This window comes from Physeter macrocephalus, chromosome 10 (assembly GCF_002837175.3).
Source record: "Physeter macrocephalus isolate SW-GA chromosome 10, ASM283717v5, whole genome shotgun sequence".
NCBI lineage: Eukaryota > Metazoa > Chordata > Mammalia > Artiodactyla > Physeteridae > Physeter > Physeter macrocephalus.
In genome coordinates this window covers 81,431,357-81,452,522 of record NC_041223.1, presented here as the reverse complement: position 1 = coordinate 81,452,522, position 21,166 = coordinate 81,431,357, and the positions used below count along the sequence as shown (strand labels likewise).

Genomic DNA, 21,166 nt, shown 5'->3' with positions numbered 1-21,166 from the left:
TGCCCCAGTCCGGGAAGATCCCACATGCCGTGCAGCGGCTGGGCCCGTGAGCCGTGGCCGCTGAGCCTGCGCGTCCGGAGCCTGCGCTCGCCAACGGGAGGGGCCAACACAGTGAGGGCCCCGCATCCGGGAAAAAAAAAAAAAAAAATCTTGCATTCAGAAGCAGTAATTCTTATTTGAAGAAGCTGACAGTTGGAACCATGCAAATGTGTTCAAATACAATTCCAAAGACTGTATATTACTTAATAATTGCTTTCAAAATCCTTATACATTTACTAATATAGGATCTTGCTTTGTACCTATAACCAATCCCACAGAAAACCAGTGAACTACAGCCCTCTGTTTGGGAAGTTATGCTCTAAACTATTAAAAAAGAACAGCTGCCTACTTCAAATAACCTGCTACTCAACTCCTTTCAGCAGCCTAGTTGAGAAAAATAATATTTCTGGAGAATTTAATTGTCCAGGGATTACACGTTTTCTCCTTAGTTTGAAATGAACCATTAAAAAGGCAATACACTGGGTCTTGAATGTTTTGAACCTCCATAATCCATTACAAACAGCAAGTTACACTTTCAAGCTACACGCTTTCTTGAAGACAACTTAAACGATGTCATGAAATCTGTCACCACCGTTACTACAGAGATGTTACTAAGAACACTGCCTCATATAAAATGTTCAAAAAGCTCTGCTTCCTTGATTAACAAGTAAATTTTCTCAAGGATCTCAAAAATACACAAAGTTTCATATTTCCTTTTATGCTCTAGCCAGCAAAATGTTCAAAAACTAGTCTAAGACTAAACTAAACTATGCTTGACTTTATGGCCTGAAAAATCTATATTCTATTTTTTTTCCTTTGAGTATTTTTGAGGTTTAATTTTTTTAATATTTAAATCTTTGCTACATCTGGAACTTCCTTTGGCATAAATATGTCTTCAGTATAGAAATTTTACTTTCTTTAACCAAGTCTATGTATCGTTTTTTAATGACCACTCCCTCCCAGCATTCTATTCTATTCTTTCCACCCTCACCCCACCCCACCCATGCCAATTTTTGTGTTATTTTTGTTCTTTTATGATTGTGAGGTTTGTGTGTGTATCACTGAAGTTCAACTACATATACCTGTATATTTAGGCTTCATGCTGACTAAAAGTAATTTGAAAAGGTCGTAAGAAAAAGTTATGTAATTTCACCGTGAACTATAAAATAAAACCAGTAGGAATAATCATTTTTACATTAGCAATTAACCTTAAGGACTAGCAAGTATGATTTTGAGAATTTAATACTGTCACATTGGAAAAAGGGCAAGCCCTTAAAATTACAAATTTATCTCTAAAAAGCTAAACCGCTCGAAACAAGCCCAAATCAGTCACGAGAACATTTGCTAACTGGGCTGTCTTCTGACTCCTTGGCCCTATCTGGCTATGGAGAACACCCACCCCTGCACAGAAGGGAAGGCCTTCCAGTTGGCGCGCAGGAAGAGGGGGTCTGTTCTTCGTCTTTACCCAAGCGCCCTCTACTGACAGCAAAGCAAAACAGACTACGGAATTATAGCTGCAAATTTCATCGGCACAAGGGAAAGAAATTTATTTTTTAAATACTTCAAAATCAACATTTTAGGTAAAAATAGATTAAAAATTGACTTTACTATAGAACCAAGAAAAAAAAAAAATCTGTGAACTGACAATTCAGATAACACTCGAATTTTGTATGTGGCATATTCCATATTTCAGTATACTACTTTTCAATGTTAATCCTTAGGTGCAAGAAGGATTAAAGATTATAAATCCATTTTAAATATTTTCAATAATTTCTCGGTAGGGAAATGTTTACCTGGATCTGTTCCGGTGTCCATTGGTCTAGGTTGACTGACTTGACCCTGGATATATGAACCCCAAGATTCCTATGGATGCCAGCACATCTGATGCAAATAAACACACCAATATTCCAGGAAGCCCATCGAGGACCTAATTACGGAGAAGAAACAGAGAAAAGCTAGTATTAAAAAATAAAATAAAATATAACAGCATATAAGAAGCATTCTGGTTCTTTATACAATCGTAATGGAGGGTTACAGAATTCACACGTTCAAATTTTCAAATGGCGCAGCAGCAGCTTGCTAAGAAGATGTGTGTCTTGGCTGTGCTGAAAGGTTATAAATCAACCTTCAAGAACCTTAATGAGTTTACTAATTTTCCTTTCCTAGCAGCTTCCCCCCAAATCTGTCTAAGAATTTAAAACTACTATATGTGAACAGTTTACTCACTCACCATATTTGAACCAGGAGTAATAATATCCCACATTAAAAAGTAAGTCCTTTATTAAATGTGTAGGGTATTGCTTAAAAGATTAACAACAAGTAAAAATCAAAGAGGTTTTAAAAAATGAAACAGAAATTAGTAGGAAACAGACAACCAACCTAAACAGAAAAATGGACAAAAAGATATGAATGAGTAATTCACAGAAGAAATGTACAGCCAATAAACACATAAAAACATGCACACCCTCACTGGTAATTAGGAGGAAATGCCCTTGAAAACTACAACAACTTCCATTTTGCAATCAACACACTGGGGGGTGGATTTTTTAATCGATTAATACTGATTGTAGGATGAGAAACAACAAGGACTGCCTCAAGAAGTCTTGTATCAACATGAATAAATCTCAGATAGAACCCTGAGATTAAGAAAAGTTATAGATGAACTAAGGTGTCTTATAAAAAGTTAGCTCTTTGGGTCATGGTCAAAAAACTCTGAAAAACACTGTAGGGAAACTCACCTAAGTATACAAGAATACAAGCCTCAGCTGTACTATTCTTCATATCTTTGAATGTATTATTTCTTTTCTTTTTTTTTTTTTTTTTTGGTACACGGACCTCTCACTGTTGCGGCCTCTCCCGTTGCGGAGCACAGGCTCCGGACGCGCAGGCTCAGCGGCCATGGCTCACGGGCCCAGCCGCTCCGCGGCACGTGGGAGCCTCCCGGACCGGGGCGCGAACCCGTGTCCACTGCATCGCACGAACCCGTGTCCCCTGCATCGGCAGGCGGACTCTCAACCACTGCGCCACCAGGGAAGCCCCCTGTATTATTTCTTGATAATTTTAAATGCTCTTATGATTATCTTCACATATTGCTTGTACAATTAAAGTAAAATAGAAAATAAAAGTACTATCTGGAAATTACATCAAATATTCAGAAGCTTATATATAACAGATTTCTATAAATCACTTGATTATGGAAAAAATACAGTAAGAGGTATCAATAAAAACCAAGATTTTTTAAAAATTTAGGTTTCTGTTTAAGTACATACTTTTCATCTAAAAGTGAGAGTGAATCTACAAAATACCACTGAGGCCAATAATTTCAACCCAGTAAAACTAAACACAGTCCCCCCAAATTCCTTAGGAAAGAGGTTACGCATATACGATTTATGCCACAATATCCTGCTTTTAAATTTAAGTGACACCTATAAACTGACAAACATCTGGGACATGCTCTATTTAAATATGTTTGACTGTCAACAGTGCCAAAATGAGTTAGCAGTCAACAGACCAGCACTGCCCATGTACTCAGCCACCTCTGAGCCGCATAAATTACCCTGGACTAAGGAACAAACTGAGCTACCAGGTTCCCATCTGTTAAATGGAATTAGAATGGCTGCCCTCAGTACTTAGGTGAGACACGTATGGAATTTTAAAATTTTTAAAGCACTACTTAAGTGCAAGTTACTGTCATGTTAAGAAATTTCGATAATCAAAATACAATACTTTTCTTTCTCTAGAGAAGTTCCTACATTGGTCTGTAAAACAACTGTATCTTAACTTTTCCTCTCAGGCAGTGGGTCCAGAGCATGAGGAGAAAACAAAGATTTTCAACACGCTCCAAGTGGGGCTTCATTGTTCTTAAAATAGAATGATTCCCCTCAGAATAATCTGCTACAACCTCAGCCAAATACAAATGGAGACTTTTCTATACGGCACGATTTTCCTGACGTGAACGCTACGGCTGAATGAACTTGCATAATGGGATATGACTGTCCGTGCAGGTAAAAAGCTGTAGCACCCAATACAGTGGTGCATTTTTATAACAACAAAAGAAAGGTAAAAGAAATGTAGAAAAGAAATGTAAAAAAGCCTTGTACAAGAATAATGCTAGCAAAAATTTTTAAATGGCTATATTATTATTGAGCAAAAGCTAGAAATAATTAAATGTTAGATGATGTTTAGGTCTTACGAATTTAAGGCTATGAAAACCATTTTATTGATTCCTGCAAGGGAAAAAAAAAAAAACTTGTTATCACTTATGGGAAACTTTAGCCCCAATCACTTTTTACCAATTGAAATAATAATGTAATTTTGTCAATGTATCTTTCTTTGGAACATAACTATCATAACTGAACAGTATAGTCAAGAACCCCTAAAAATAGACTTTTAAAAGCCTAACCGAAATTACAAATGGGTTATCCACTCTATAAAATTAGCCTTGTGAGCTTACCTAAAGCTGGCTTGATAAAATAGTAGTTTCTTAACATGGTAGTCATGCAGTTACAGGTATGAAATCCTCATTTTCTTTCACCAAACTATTCAATGAGAACTTACCAATTCTGTGCCAAGTAAATGCTTTAAAAGACCATGGACACATGATAAAAAGCTAAGTTCCCAGACTCGGGAGGCCACACCAATATAAACAGGTATAACCATTTAAAAAACCATTTGGTGACATGTAATCAAGTTCTAGATGAATAAACCCTTCCACCAGACAATCTATTCTCCCTCTCCCTCTCCCTCTCTCACACACACACACACATGTGCTGACACACATACACAACACACCCTACAGCAATATTTTAAACTGCAGGTCACAATTCATTAATTTAACCTCAACAAGTATTTATTTTTAGAAGAAAAAAAGATATGAGCACATCACACAAAGGGTAAATATAACTTTGTTAAACTTCTTTAAAAAATCAGTTGACATACCTATATATATACAGAAATCAGGTCACGTTATAAAATGTTGTTTCTCTGGATCACAGTCAAATAAGGCTGAAAACACTACAAACAAACTCATACATATACTCGGGACTTCCCTGGTGGCACAGCAGTTAAGAATCTGCCTGCCAATGCAGGGGACACAGGTTTGAGCCCTGGTCCGGGAAGATCCCACATGCCACGGAGCAACTAAGCCTGTGTGCCACAACTCTAGAGCCCGTGAGCCACACTACTGAGGCCTGCATGCTGCTACTGAGCCCACGTGCTACAACTACTGAAACTCATGCACCTAGAGCCCGTGCTCTGCAACAAGGGAAGCCACCACAATGAGAAGCCCACGCACCTCACTGAAGAGTAGCCCCCGCTCGCCACAACTACAGAAAGCCCGCGCGCAGCAACGAAGACCCAACACAGCCAAAAATTAATAAAGTTATTTTAAAAAAAACTCATATATATACTCAAGAAGCCATGTAACCAGAATATTTATAGCAGCATGATTTCTAAAAAGATTGACAATGCCTTAAAAACGTTCAACAGTATGAGTATCTCCATACATGGAATATCACACAACAGTGAAAATGAATAGGCTGCACACATCAACATGGTTGAACGTTACGTTTGTAATCAATTTTAGCACAATGTAAGATATACATAAGGGGCAAGGAGGACCCCAGCTACGGAGACAAGTCTGCTGGAAGGCGTGCAGGTCTCACAGAGAGCTTGAAATGAAGTTTAAAGGCTGCCTCGGAGGCCCCTGGCACAGAATATACCAAAACACATCTTGGCAAACGCTAAACAAGGTGAAGGATGGTAGAAGAGTCTGGGAGAGCTGAAGGACAGGGCATTAGAGTAACGGGAAACTTTCAGGAGCTGACAGCAGAGGCTGCACAGCGAAACACCTCACACAGCAGCAAAGGGACAGGCCCAGACCCCGCGGCAAAGGCCCGCTGTCCTCTTGCAAGTTCACCACAGCACTCCCACTTACACATGCCCTTTCCTGCCTTCCCCCCTCTGCACGTGTTGCCCCTCCGCTCCGAAAGTTCTTTCCAGGCTGCGGCAGGCCGGCTCACTCGGCCACATGCTGCCTGCTCCAGGTGACTTCGGTGACCCCTGCAGCTCCAGTTGCCTCCCCCACTACCTCCCCCAGCTACTCTCCATCGTTCACAAGACTTACAACAGTCTCCTCTGAAGTTCACCTAAAACTCTAAGGTGAACAAAAAGACAAATACAGAAAAACACAAATAGATAAACAGCTGGAGGGTTTAACTATTTTAGCAGCTAAGTCTCCCACTAAGAAAAAGAAAAGAACTGCACGGTCAGTTCTAGATCGGTGTCTCCCAGCGCATGCACATTCCTGGGGATGTGAGGAAAATGCAGATCCTAATCTGGTAGCCCCGGGCGGTGCCTGAGACTCTGCAATCCTGACAAGCAGCCCAAGATGCCCGTGCTGCCACCACAGACCACATTCAGAATAGCAGGATTCCTGATTATTTTTTATATAAAATGTCTCATAGATAAAATAGTCCGTTTTCTGCTGATAGCATCTATCTTCATTTGCCTATATGGTTTCTGTCCTTTTCCTCTTCCCATTTTATGTTGTTTGTTACCTCAAATTATCCCTTTTTGTGTTGTGATTTTGTTACCAAATTGAAGTAGCTATCGTTATTTTTACTGCTTTCTTTTCCTTTAGTCTTTATGCTGTAATTAAATGTTTAACAACCTATTCTGATATAGAGTCACAATTTTCTGATTCTATTTACCACCTTACTCAAAGTTTGTGTACTTTTGCCTTTTCGCTTCAGGTAGAAGAGCTCCTTCCAACATCTCTTGTAAGGTAGCTTCTGTCTGTCTGGGAGAGCCTTTATCTCTCCTTCATATCTGAAGGGTAACTTTCCTTGACAGAGTATTCTTGGCTGACAGTTCTTCTCTTTCGGTGTTCTCAAAATATCACTCCCCTCTCTTGGCCTGTAGAGTTTCTGCTGAGAAATCTACTGGTAGCCTAATGGGGGTTCCTTTGCAGGTGACCATCCTTTTTACCTGGCTGCTTTAAAATTCTTTGTCATTGACTTTTGATAGTTTTAATATAATGTGTCTTGGAAAAGGTCTTTTTGCATTGAGACAATTAGGGTTCTGTTAGCTTCCTGGGCTTGTATATCCAGCTCCCTCCCCAGGTCTGGGACGTTCTCGGCTATTATTTCTTTAAAAAAAAAAAATTATTTATTTATTTGGCTGCGCCGGTTGCAGCACATGGGATCTTTGTTGCGGCATGCAGGATCTTTTAGTTGCGGCATGTGAACTCTTAGTTGCAGCACATGGGCTCTTAGTTGTGGCCTGTGGGATCTAGTTCCCTGACCAGGGATCGAACCTGGGTCCCCTGCACTGGGAGCGCGGAGTCTCAGCCACCAGACCACCAGGGAAGTCCCACAGCTATTATTTCTTTAAATAAGCTCTCTGCTCCCCTGCCCCGCTCCCCTCCCTCTGGGACACCCATCACCCTAACATTGCCCTTCCTAAATGAGTCGGGACAGCACTCTCAGATTCTTCATTTTGTTTAGATCTTATTTCTCCGTCCTCTTCCACCTGTATCACTTCTATTTCTCTGTCTGCGAGCTTGCTAATTCTCTCTTCTACCTGCTCTGCTCTGTTTCCAGTGTCTTCTAATGTGTTCCTCATCTCCTTTATTGAGCTCTTCAGCTCCAGAATTTCTGTTTGGTTCTTTTGTAGCGTTTCACTCTCTGTGGTAAAGTAATCCTCCTGTTCATTAATTTTATTCCTGAGCTCACTGAACTGCCTTTCTGGCTTATAGCTTGTTGAGTTTCTTCATGACAGCTATTCTGAATTCTCTATCAATCAGACTGCAATATTCCATGACTTTAAGTTTGGTTTCTGGAGATCCGTCGTTTTCTTTTTCTGATGCCATGTTACCATGGTTTTTCGTGTCACCTGATGAGGTGTTCCTCTGCCAGTGTATCTGAAGTAGCGAACACCTCTCTTCTTTAAAGTAAAGCTTTTTTCCAACTTGATTCTCATGATTCAACTGGTTGGTAATTAGAGGCCTTTCTTTTGTTTTCCAGAAGGTGGCGCTAGGGCCCCAGTGTTTGGTTTCTCTTACCTGCGCTGCCTCTGATCACATAGGAGGCTCTGCACTTTCCACCCTCCACCACCCCCGTCAGAGGTGTCCCTGGTGCCCTCCGTGATGCTGCTCATGACTCCAGGGTCGCTGGTGCCCTGATGCTCCCGGTGCTGCTGTACTGGGTTGCCACCTACGGCACTGGGATGGCGGCATCCCCACCTCGTCCGTCCAGGGTCTCCTGGCTTGCAAGCTCTGCTGCCACAGGGGAGGGTTTAGGAGGCAGCCAGGTGCATGGGGTTGTCAGGTATGCACAGGCCGCCGAGTCAGGGGCGCCACCATGACTGGAGGACCAGGGCCGCAATCCCCCTCCACTGCTTCCCGGCTCCCCGTGACCATGGGCGCTGCTGCAGCCGAGTGGCCAGGCATGTGCACGGCCTCCTCTGCTTCTACTGGGTTCTCTGGGGCTGCAGGCTCAGCCGCCACGACTCTGGGTCCGGGCTCGCAAGCACTGCCTCAGCTGTTCCCCGGTTCAGCCTCCTCTGTGTGTTCCAGTCCACTCGAGGGGACTGGGGGGTGTGGAACCCCCCTCACCTGGGGTGCTAGGCGGTGGACCTGTGTTGAGTTACAGGCGTTTTACTGGTTGTAGACGGAGCGGGGGAGACAAAGCAGGTGTCTCATGCTGCCACGATGCTGACCTCACCCTCCGACTCTAGATTCTGCTTGACAAAGTCTTCATCTCAGGCACTCTGCATACGTCCTGATCTGCTTTCATTATTCTTATTGAGTGTGTGACTTAAGCTGTGAAAATTTATTTTAACAAACTAAGAATCAAATCTGCTGAGGAAAAGAAGTCAAAAGTTTACTGAGAATTCAAATATTGGGTAATATTAAGTTATCCATATCACCATCTCACTAAACACAACACAAATAAGCTAACACCAACTCAACTAATATGAGTCAGCTGATAATCTCAACCACACGAAAGCAAAGCTCCAGTAACAGAACAGAAGGTACTATCTGGCCTCACTGATGTTATGGCACCTTGATTCTTATTCATCATCAGTGAATCCTCAAGGACCACTCACAATCCAAACATACCCTGTTCAAAGACTGATAAATGTGGCAACAGTAAGAATGGAAATGAACAAACGTGAGAATCACCAGGAAGAACTGACAAGACTTAGAGACACAGTGATAGGGAGAAGGCACAGCCCCAGCCAGATGCCTGCAAGTTCTGCTTTAAAGCATAAAGGGATCTAAAGCATAGAGGTCCTTGCAGAGTCACAAAGCTTTGCAGGAAATCTGTTGAGTGCTTTAAATAAGAGTGACACATCGAGATGAAAATGTCCAGCAAGCAATCAGGAATAGAAGACTAAAGCTCAAACTGGAGGTATATATAAGCACTGCCTTCAAGAGGACACCTGCAGCCCCAAGAACAAAAAGAGCAAAAAAAGAATACTAAGTCTTACGGAGAAAATGAAGAGCCGTGCAAAAACCAGAGAAGGCCCAAGTTTAAAAAAAAAAAAAAAAAAAAAAAAAGATGGTCAAAGTGTCAAAAATTTCAGAGAAGTCCAGAAGAATGGGGCTAGGACAGAACGTGTGGATGTGTTAACTGAGACGGCGTACGTGACCTCGTGGAGTGTAGGCAGGGAAAGAGGGACTGAATTCATTAATTCGGAATGCCGTTACCAGGTGGAGGGGCAGGAATTTACCTAATCGGAACCCCAATACCCAGTTAAACTCTTTCTCCACGTCAGTGTCCAACTCCAAACCTTTACCACATCTATAATCTTGATCCTTCATAAGTCAACTTTATTTTGCACTACTCCAAATTACACACTCGGGGAGCCAACTGGTTAGTCAGAAATCAGAAGACTCACTGCTTTCCCTAGAATACAACTCAGTTATCCAGTCTTGAAACTTTCCTGCACACCATCTCCCTTGCCTAGGATGTTGCGCTTGTGACCACAAAAATCCTACCTCATCTTCAAGGCCTAACCAGAGTCCCATATTCTCCAAAAAGCCTTTCCGTATGACACCATACCTCCATTCCCCCTTCCTATAAATGTCTATAGCCCATGACAGCTTCTCTCACACAACACACAGCAAGTACCTGCTGTTTCTTCGTTTGTACTTAGTCATGTCTACTAAAGTAAATGGTAAAGTTCTCACCAGAAAGGCTCTCTATGGCCTGCATCACCTAGCGTAAGGTCTAGATAAAGCAGCAGGCAGCACAGTAAAAAATCTGCCAAGTCTGATGACTTGGTCAAATACACAAGTTCTTTAATACCTGAATCAATCCATCTGTTTATTTAAAAATGGAACCACAGGCAAAACCTATGAGGCACAAACTGCTCTTTTTAATATCCTTTTGCCATTCTTCCTTTTCATTTAAAATAAAAAAGCCCCCAAGTTTTAGCTACAGACATGGCTGCCCAGACAGAGACTCCATTTCTCAGCCCCCCCCGCAGCAAAGTGTGGTCACATGACCAAGTCCTGGCCAGTGGAATGTGAGCTGAAATGATGTGTGTTGCCATTATCCATACTGGGCCTGTTCCCCTTGCCTCGTCCCCTTTCCCATGAGCTGAGAAGATGGTAAGAAGTGAACCTACTACCTTGGATCCAGATATGTAGGCCTCATGGTGAAGAGGACAGAACTACTAGTTCATCTCCAGATTAATGTGAAGAAACAAACTTCTATCCTGTTGAAGCCACAGTATTTGGGGGTCTTTTTGTTACAACAGCTAAGCCTGTAATCTACCTAATTCAATGTGCAGTATATTTGCATGTTGGAAGCAGTCATAAGAACGTACCAGAGACTTATTCCTTACTTCAGAGCCAAAACTGTAAGAAGAGGTGTTTACGAATAATAAAGCACATTTTCATCAAACCTTAGTTTTCTAGACTCAATTTAAATCACCAAATATGTACTAAGTGTCTAGTTTCACCAAAGTATTAAATGAAGGAAAGAAAACACAGATCCTGCCTTCATGGAGCTTGCACTCTAACAAGTCATTCAGTGGTTACAGTGTTAAGTGCAAAGGATGTGGAAACACAAGAGAGGAAAAGATGAATGTAGGGTGGGGACATTAGTACAGGCTTTGCAGAGACAGTGGCAATTCAGGTGGTCACTAAAACGTAAGTCCAGTTACAACAGATAAGGTCTGGACAAGGTATAAGGACAAGGTACATTCTAGGTAAAATGCACAGTGGCCCTCCCACCTTGAAGAGCTTCAGGTGTACTGTAATGCTGTAGCCAAAAAATACAATACCACAGCACCTGATTTCTGCTAAGTTTCTTTATTTAAATACTGATTTCATTTTTTTTTAGGTTGTGGTATACATATGCACCTAAAATTTATATAGTACAAGTGACTACTAGCTTTCAGATAGAGATTAAAGACAGTTTTAGGCACAAAAAGTAGAAAGAGTGAGGTTTCCTGAATGATAAACCATTATATATCTAAATAATGTAAAAACACACTATATATCTAAAAAAAAGAACAGGAATTTTACTGAGAATTCATTATACTTTCCTTATAGATCTCATACCATTTGAGAAATAAGATGAAATCGCATGCTCTTCTGAGAAGAAACTTCTCTTAAGTTTCTGATTACCATGACAGACTAGCAAACAGAAAAGCTCCTTTGAATTTTTTATGAGAAACAAAGAACATATCACTAACTGCTATCGTAACTTCCTGTCAAGACTTAATCCTTCCATAAAGCCTTCTCCAATTCCCCCAAAACTTTTTAAATAACATTTATCACAGTGATTTACAGTTAACTGTTTTAGCTATGTTTTCTGTGACACAGTGATCTCTTTGAGCACAGAGACTTCATTTTATTGATCTTTGCATGCTCTGTACCCAGCACAATGTCTGGTATAAAACCGTAGGCAGTCTCTAGCTTACAAATGATACCTAAGACCTTGTACCACCGGAGTTACTGCTGCCAAAACATGCAGGGAAGTATTTTTAGAGGAAACTAACATCTCACTGAACATGCAAGACATTATTCATTGTATTTCCAGGAACCCTGCCTGATTTAATCCTAATAAACATATGAGGTAGATAATATTACCACACCATTTTCAGGACTGAGAAGTACTGGGCCAAAACAAAGGAAAAATGCTAGAAAGCGGGAGAGAGAGCTAAGAGTATGCCATGGGCAGGTGCCAGACTGAACTTGTGAATACCCTGCATCTCCTACCATGATAATTCCATCCTTCCAAACAATATTCTCTTCCAGGGCTTCCCTGGTGGTGCAGTGGTTGAGAGTCCGCCTGCCGATGCAGGCGACACGGGTTCGTGCCCCGGTCCGGGAAGATCCCACATGCCGCGGAGCGGCTGGGCCCGTGAGCCATGGCCGCTGAGCCTGTGCGTCCGGAGCCTGTGCTCCGCAACGGGAGAGGCCACAGCAGTAAGAGGCCTGCATACCACCAAAAAAAAAAAAAAATGATGAAAGAAAAAAAGCAACATTTTCAGCACATTATGCTTTATAATTTCAAGAAAGGTAAAAACGCAACCAAAACACAAAAAAAGATTTGTGCAGTGTATGGAAAAGGTGCTGTGATGACTGAACGTGTCAAAAGTGGCCTGTGAAGTTTTATGCTGGAGATTTCTCACTGGACGATGCTCCACGGTTGGGCAGACCAGTTGAAGTTGACAGCGATCAAATGGAGACATTAACTGAGCACATGGAACGTTACACCACGCGGGAGACAGCCGACATACTCAAAATATCCAAATCAAGCGCTGAAAATCATCTGCACCAGCTTGGGTATATTAATTGCTTTGATGTTTGGGTTCCACGTAAGTTAAGCGAAAAAAACCTTCATGACCGTATTTCTGCGTGCAATTCTCTACTTAAACGTAATGAAAACGTTCCATTTTTAAAACAAATTGTGACAGGCGATGAAAAGTGGATACTGTACAACGATGTGGAACGGAAGAGATCGTGGGGCAAGGGAAATGAACCACCACCAACCACATCAAAGGCCGGTCCTCATCCAAAGAAGGTGATGTTGTGTATATGGTGGGACTGGAAGGGAGTCCCCTATTATGAGCTCCTTTCAGAAAACCAAACGATTAATTTCAACGAGTACTGCTCCCAGTTAGACCAACTGAAAGCAGCACTCGACGAAAAGCGTCCAGAATTACTCAACAGAAAACGCATAATCTTCCGTCAGGATAACGCAAGACTCCAAGTTTCTTTGATGACCAGGCAAAAACTGTTACAGCTTGGCTAGGAAGTTCTGATTCATCCGCCGGACATTGCACCTTCGGATTTCCATTTATTTCAGTCTTTACAAAATTCTCTTAATGGAAAATTTCAATTCCCTGGAAGACTGTAAAAGGCATCTGGAACAGTTCTTCGCTCAAAAATTTAAAAAGTTTTGGGAAGATGGAATTATGAAGTTGTCTGAAAACTGACAGAAGGTAGTGGAAAATGGGTGAATATGTTGTTCAATACAGTTCTTGGTGAAAATGAGAAATGTGTCTTTTATTTTTACTTAAAAACCGAAGGCACTTTTTGGCCAACCCAATACATTCCCACCAACATTGTACAAGGGTTCCCTTTTCTCCACATCCTCACCAACATTTGTTATTTTTGTTCTTTTTGATGATGGCCATTCTGACAGGTGTGAGGTGATATCTCATTGTGGTTTTGATTTGCATTTCTCTGCTGATTAGGGATGTTGAGCATATTTTCATGTGCCTGCTGGCCATCTGCATTTCTTTTTTTTTATTATTAATCTATTTATTTATTTATTTATTTTTGGCTGTTTTGGGTCTTTGTTACTGTGCGCAGGCTTTCTCTAGTTGCGGAGTACTCTTCATTGCAGTGCGCGGGCTTCTCATTGCAGTGGCTTCTCTTGTTGTGGAGCACAGGCTCTAGGCGTGCAGGCTTCAGCAGTTGTGGCTCGCGGGCTCTGGAGCGCAGGCTCAGTAGTTGTAGCGCAAGGGCTTAGTTGCTCCAGGGCATGTGGAATCTTCCCGGACCAGGGATTGAACCCGTGTCCCCTGTGTTGGCAGGCAGATTCTTAACCACTGCACCAGGGAAGTCCCATCTGCATTTCCTCTTTGGGAGAATGTCTTTTCAGTTCTTCTGCCCATTTTCTAATTGGGTTGTTTGTTTTTTTGATGTGGAATTGTATGAATTGTTACATATGTTGGATATTAACCCCTTATCAGTCATATCATTTGCAAATATCTTCTCCCTTTCAGTAGGTTGTCTTTTCTTTTCGTTGATGGTTTCCTTTGCTATGCAAAAGCTTTTAAGTCTAATTAGGTCCCATTTGTTTATTTTTGTTTTTATTTCCTTTACTTTTTTAGAAGACAGATCTAAAACATATATTGCTGTGATTTATGTCAGAGTGTTCTGCCGATGTTTTCCTTTTTAGTTTATTTTTTTAAATACTAAATATTTTAACATACAATATTTTACTAGGAAGGAAATAAAATGTTCTTTAAAATATCCTTTTTTAAAAAATCTGAAAGTAACATTTTGGTATGACCTACTTGTCTACGGTTGATCTACCTCATATTCACATTTTTCTGTAAAGTGGCATCAGTAATGCAACAACGAAACAGGTAGGGATAACATCTGACAAGAGTTTGTGCACAACTTTTCAAGATTCAAAAAGAGTCACTACAATGCTGATTAGAAGACAGGTTCCACGTGCTATTTTAATCAATCATTTTCTGGAGGCTAGAATATGAAGCATTAATACAGGCCAAGCGATTGTGATCACTTAAAAATGAGCTCACAGCAACTTTCTACCTTAGGTAATTAATTTCTTCTCCTAAAATTTGTCTGAAACAGGACTGACATTAAATAGTTTTAAAAGGGGGGGGGGCGATTTTTGTTTTATTTTTTCAAAAAAAGAAACGACCTGGGCTTCCCTGGTGGAGCAATGGTTAAGAATCTGCCTGCCAATGCAGGGGAGACAGGTTCAAGCCCTGGTCCGGGAAGATCCCACATGCTGCGGAGCAACTAAGCCCGTGCGCCACAACTACTGAGCCTGCGCTCTAGGGCCTGTGAGCCACAACTACTGAGCTCATGTGCCACAACTACTGAAGCCCGCACATCTAGAGCCTGTGCTGCACAACAAGAGAAGCCACCGCAATGAGAAGCCCGCGCACCGCAACGAAGAGTAGCCCCCGCTCACCACAACTAGAGAGAGCCCGCGTGCAGCAACGAAGACCCAATGCAGCCAAAAATAAAGAAAAATAAATAAAGAAAAAAAAAGAAACAGCCTTTAACATGCTGCAGTTATCATTCTTCAGTACCTTAGTTTGGTAAGAATCTTATACAGAAACAAACCAATAATATAACAGAAAATAAAGCTGTTGAAAGAAAAGCTCTAGAATAAAGAAATTTTAAAAACCTTTCTATTCAGAAAGATGGCATTTAAGTTGTAATATTTAAATAATTCCCTCAGAAGTGCCTTTTCTTATTTCTCTTACACTCACACTCAGAAGAGCAGGACATGCATTTATCCAACAAGTACTTATTGCATGCCTAGCATTTCAAGGCACTACTGTTCAAGGCTCTGGGGATTCAGTGGTGAACAAAACAGATAAACTCCTGCCCTCCTGGAGTTTATACTCCAATGGGAACGGGTACTCAACAAACAAACATGTGAAAGTAACAGTGTGTCAATGGCAGTAGACATTAGGGACAAAAATAAAGGAGAAATGGACCGGGAGTACAGGTGGAAAAGGCCAGGGGAAGGTCACTGCCGTTTGGTCAGGAGAAGTTGTATTTGACTAAAGACCTGGAGGAGGCAGGGGAACAAACCATGAAGCCAGGTGGGCAGGTAATGGAGGCAGGGGGACCACATGCACAAAGGACTGAGGAGGAGGAGATGCTCCCCAAGTTCAAGGCCTACTTTGAGGCACACCTTAAGAGGTGCTGAAGGTGTGTCTAAGAAATACCAAGGAGGTTTGTGTTTGTTTTTTACACCGTCTATGGAGGGACACTTTTACATCCCTACATCAAATACAGTAATAAAACACGTACCATGAAGTAGTTTTAAATGGTTGATTCGGAAACAATCTACTTATAGTCTCTAGGAATGAATCAGCACAATCAGTACATATATATAAATATACTTCCGGCATTTTATTTCAGTGCCCAGCACATGTTTAGTAAGTATAAAAGAAAGACAAGAGAGAAAAAGATACAGCTAAGTAAGAAAAACAACACAAGGATTCCGCCAAAGAATGCTCTGTTTTCCTCTCAGGCGCTGGAAGGGGCTGTTGCACGGCAAACCAAAAAGGTAATCCACCCACACTCTTTCCAAAATTTCAAGTCTAACCGCAGGGTACAGGGCAGACAAACACGCTCACAGAGGCCCGTGTCCATTAATTATCTTAAGAAAGCTGGCTGTGTTTACAAACGCTCTGATTACAACCCAAAGGTTTGCTTATTTATGTGACACTGTCCTGCATTTGTATTTGTTGATCCTGACAAATCAAAAATTTATCCCTGACATTATCAGGACAGTTGATGAAATCTGAGTAAGGTCTATGGATTAGGTAACAGAACTGTACCAACAATAATTTCCTGATTTTGATAACTGTACTATGGTTAAGAAAATTCCTTGTTTTTAGAAGATAAACACTGAAGTTAGGGGTATAGGAGCATTTTGTCTATAACTTATTCTCAAATAGTTCTCAAAAAATAACATGCTTGCTTACACAGGAAAAAAAGAGAGCAGTGTGGTGAAACATTAACATTTGAAGACTACTAGATAAAGGATGGTGGAGAGTACTGCCCTAACAGTTGCCTTCATTTCATTATATGCTGTGATTTGGAGAAAAGAATAATAAATGAAAATAGTAGAATACTTGTGCATGACTATTCAACAGACAACCGTAATAATAAAAATTAAGAAAAAAGTTATCCCTGTATTTACACAACTTCTCTGAACATCAGTTTCTTCTCTGAAAATAAAAATACCACCGTCTCCCATATTCAAAAGATCACTACGAACATCGAATGGCAAAATACATATGAAAGCACTCAGTATCCGACACCTCTCCTTGCTAATTTCATCTACTACTGTTAGAGGCCATGATTTTGGCTCCAAAATCCACAATTTCCTTAGTCATGCTATTTCAATGAGTATATGATATAAAATAATCTTTTTAAAGAGAAACAGCACATTAAAGGTACACATTAATTACGAGACACTTCTCAAGAACCCAAGAAAGTACTTTTTAGAATTGAGGAGATGTGGTGTCTCTCTAGCACTGATCTCTTCTGTAAGCGTCAGATTCTTAATAACCAACCTGGATACACCAGAGCATCACGTCCAATATGGAGCTCACCTGTCCACTTAGCCCCTCCCTCCCCATGGCTGTCCCCGCCCCATCCCAGCTCTTCCCAGCTCCCCCAGCTCTATCCACCTAATGACCTGAGAAATAAAGAAGCCACTCTCACCCCTCTCTTTCATCGCCCATAACCATTCAATCAAACAAACGTCTTCATCATTTTCGGTTTTGTTTTGGCTGCACTGCACAGCTTGCGGTATCTTCCCTAACCAGGGACTGAACTCGGGCCAAGGCAGTGAAAGCCCAGAATCCTAACCACCAGTCCACCAGGGAACTCCCCACTTTAGTTTTAATTGTTTTTCAGATCCATGACTTTAATCGCATTCCAGCTGGGCCGCTGCCCCATTTCAGGAGCTCACCAGCTACCACCGAGAGACACGTTACTACAGCAACCTCAGAAACTGCTTCCTGGCAGCTTCCTGGCTCCAAACGATACCTCTCACATTTATGAACCCATCAGATAAAGTTTAATTCCCCTAAGCATCACCTGCAAGGCACTTCTGCCTCACCTACTTCCCTAGCCCCATCTTTGGTGGATCCACTTCTGTTAACAACAAAATATTTTTAAGATTTCTCCTAACCACTTAATTATTACATTTTGGGTTTTATCTTCTAGTTTTGTTAATTCTTCTGTTTCTTTCTAAAGTTTCAGTGTAAACTTTCTGAAAACCTCAAAAAGATTTATGTACACATTCCACAGCAGAGACAAAATTAGGAAATTCTCTAACTCAGAAGTCTTGTGAGAAGAATACTACTAAGAAAAATGGATCATAGTTATCAGAAGTACAAGGCTAGTCTGGGCCTAGGGGCAAAAAGCAAATGAGGCCACGGGAACCAACCTAGACTCAAGAATCTCCTTACAAGTTTAAAACTGAAGTAAGGCTATATATATTGACGTGGCCAGTTACCACTGAACAAAGAAATTTAAATTGAAATGGGAGAAGACTGTATATTGATTTAGCCTAGTAGCACTGACCAAGAAAAAACAGAAATACTAGAAAGAGAGTTTGTGGAGAGGAGGGAGTAATAATAAAAGACCCTGCTTTAGTCACTTCTTTTACAAAATCTGTGCTGTGAAAGTCAGCACGTGGCAAGTCATGTAACTTCTTCTTTCCCAATAAACAACACTAAAATAGATGAAGGTGGTCAAAAGGTACAAACTTCCAGTTGTAAGATAAGTACTAGGGATGTAGTGTTCAGCATGATGACTAGAGTTAATACAGTATGAAACGGAAGTTGTCGAAGAGTAGATCCTAAGAGCTCTCATGACAAAGAAAAACATATATACGTACATACGTACATATATTTTGTATCTATGTGAGATGATAGATGTTAACTAAACTTACTGTTGTAATCATTTCTCAGTATATGTAAGACAAATCATTGTGTTGTGCAACTAAACTTACACAGCAGTGTATGTCAACTATATCACAATACAACTGGAAAAAATTCACCTATCATTCCTTTGAACTTAAAAAATGTTTAATATAAATTTTTACTTGGTATTACTAATTTAAGTTCAATATTCTTTTGTTACCAATAAATCATACGCTCCGTTATAGATAATTCATGAAAATTCTAGAGTGGCCACAACTGGACACATTCACAGATGAAAAGAAGTTTATTCATTTTGTCAAATTAAAATCAAGCTCAAAATGTTGCATGTTTATGTGATAAAAGTATAACGAAATCTGATAAATCTAAATTCAAGTACAATATAACTAGAATAAAGTTACTCTAATGGTATCAAAACTTAACTTATTACAAAAGAAATTATTAATGTCAGAAGTACCTGATAAAAACCAACTATTGGTAAGATCACAGGAAAACTCAGAACAGGGAAAGACAAATATTTTTGGCAAAATACAAACTGCCAGATTCATAATCCTTAATTTTATTCTAATAATATTCTAATTCCCAATGATTAAATTCCAGAAACTATACTGAACACTGGTTTAGTGAATATACCCTATGCCTATACATTAGCAACTCAATTATTCCACTTCTTCTCTCATTCCTGAATTCTGGAGTCCATTATTACTAGTTTATACATTCATGCCAAAATTCTAACAATACTCGCAACATAAAATAATTCAGAAAACCGTGTGGGCATCTTAATCTTGATTAACAGTGGGCGCCATCTGGCGGCACGAAAAAGATTTTAAAACTTTTTTCCATTTGTTTATTAATACAAAGGCATTTATTAAACACAAGTAGGGTTATACAATTTTTTTAAATTTTAATTATGAAAATATTTCAAGGGTACAGAAAAGCAAACAGAGTTAAGTGTCAGTACAATCTGACCAATAACATGAACCCACTTAAACCTCTACCTTTAAACAGAACCTACAGTGATTTACCAGATTCTCCACCGAGCAGCCAGACAACAGTTTCTCTCAGCAACAGTTTAACATGGTCTGGGGGCTTCCCTGGTGGTGAAGTGGTTAAGAATCCGCCTGCCAAGGCAGGGGCCACGGGTTCGAGCCCTGGTCCGGGAAGATCCCACATGCTGCTGAGTAACTAAGCCCGTGTGCCACAACTACTGAGCCTGCACGCTAGAGCCTGCGAGTCACAGCTACCGAGCCCGCATGCCACAACTACTGAAGCCCACGCGCCTAGAGCCCGTGCTCCGTGACAAGAGAAGTCACCTCAATGAGAAGCCCACACACCGCAACAAAGAGGAGCCCCCACTCGACACAACTAGAGAAAGCCCGTGAGCAGCAACGAAGACCCAACACAGCCAAAATTATAATAACTTATAAATAAATAAACAGTTTAACATGGTCTGCCTGGTCCATGTGAAACCATGAGGAAAGGAAAGTTCAAAACGTGTTATCAGTAAACATGATCTTCACTAAAAACAAGGAATTAGCTCACTAGTTTTAACTTAAAATTAAAGTCCACTTGGGAAAAAGACTTTTTTTTAGTACTACAAGACTTAATTTTTTTGTTTCTGCTGCCAGAATACATGTTGGTAGTTATAAGAAAGAGAGTGCGGGCATGAAAGAACAAAGTAAAGAAGCCAAAAGTGGATAATTATTTTATAAAGTCAGGGAGTATACACAGCATAGTTGTCAAGAACAGAGATTTTTCAGACTGCAGGTAACAGCCCATTATGTGTTATATCTATTCTGGGTTAAACATAACAGTACAGAACAGTGTGCGCGACATTACAGTAAGAGTCACTATCCACGAAACGGTTCTTTCAGTCATACATACGTATGTACTGACTCACCATGTAAAATGTTTTTTTCTCAGTGTGTCTCCGAGACAAAAAGTTTGAGCCACTGCTGACTCCACCATTTTATTGTGTGAGTTTGGACCCCTCCCTAAGCTTTGGCTTCCCTATCTGTGAAATGGTGCTGAAAATAGAAAGCTGACAATAATGGTTGTCGAAAACATCAAATGAGATAATCTTCATGAAACACAGTATCTGACACAAAGTAAGCTCTTGATAAGTATTAATTTTTCATTAATATATAACCCAATTAAGCATGCTAGGTATTACCCCTCTGAAGATTGGCTTAATAGTTAAGATTTTTCATTTTAATTTTTAAGTAAGATAACTTGGATCATATAAAGATAAAAACCAAAGCAATAAACCGCAACAATACATGTTTTCTTAAAGAAATCAAAATAAGATCCACCAACTTTGCTGTCAAAATCTTGATCTGGGGCTTCCCTGGTGGCGCAGTGGTTGAGAATCCGCCTGCCGATGCAGGGGACACGGGTTCGTGCCCCGGTCCGGGAGGATCCCACA

At 40.6% G+C, this 21,166-nt stretch overlaps 1 protein-coding gene across 8 annotated transcripts in view; it reads right to left on the bottom strand.

Moving 5' to 3' along the window:
* SMAP1 (small ArfGAP 1) overlaps window positions 1-21,166 on the bottom strand; it is a 153,634-nt gene that overhangs the window by 103,336 nt on the left and 29,132 nt on the right. For all 8 annotated transcript variants that reach the window (XM_055087646.1, XM_024132949.3, XM_055087649.1 and 5 more), the window contains one exon: window positions 1,833-1,966. In XM_055087646.1, the coding sequence (XP_054943621.1) occupies window positions 1,833-1,966 (134 nt within the window). The remainder of the gene's footprint in view (window positions 1-1,832; window positions 1,967-21,166) is intronic.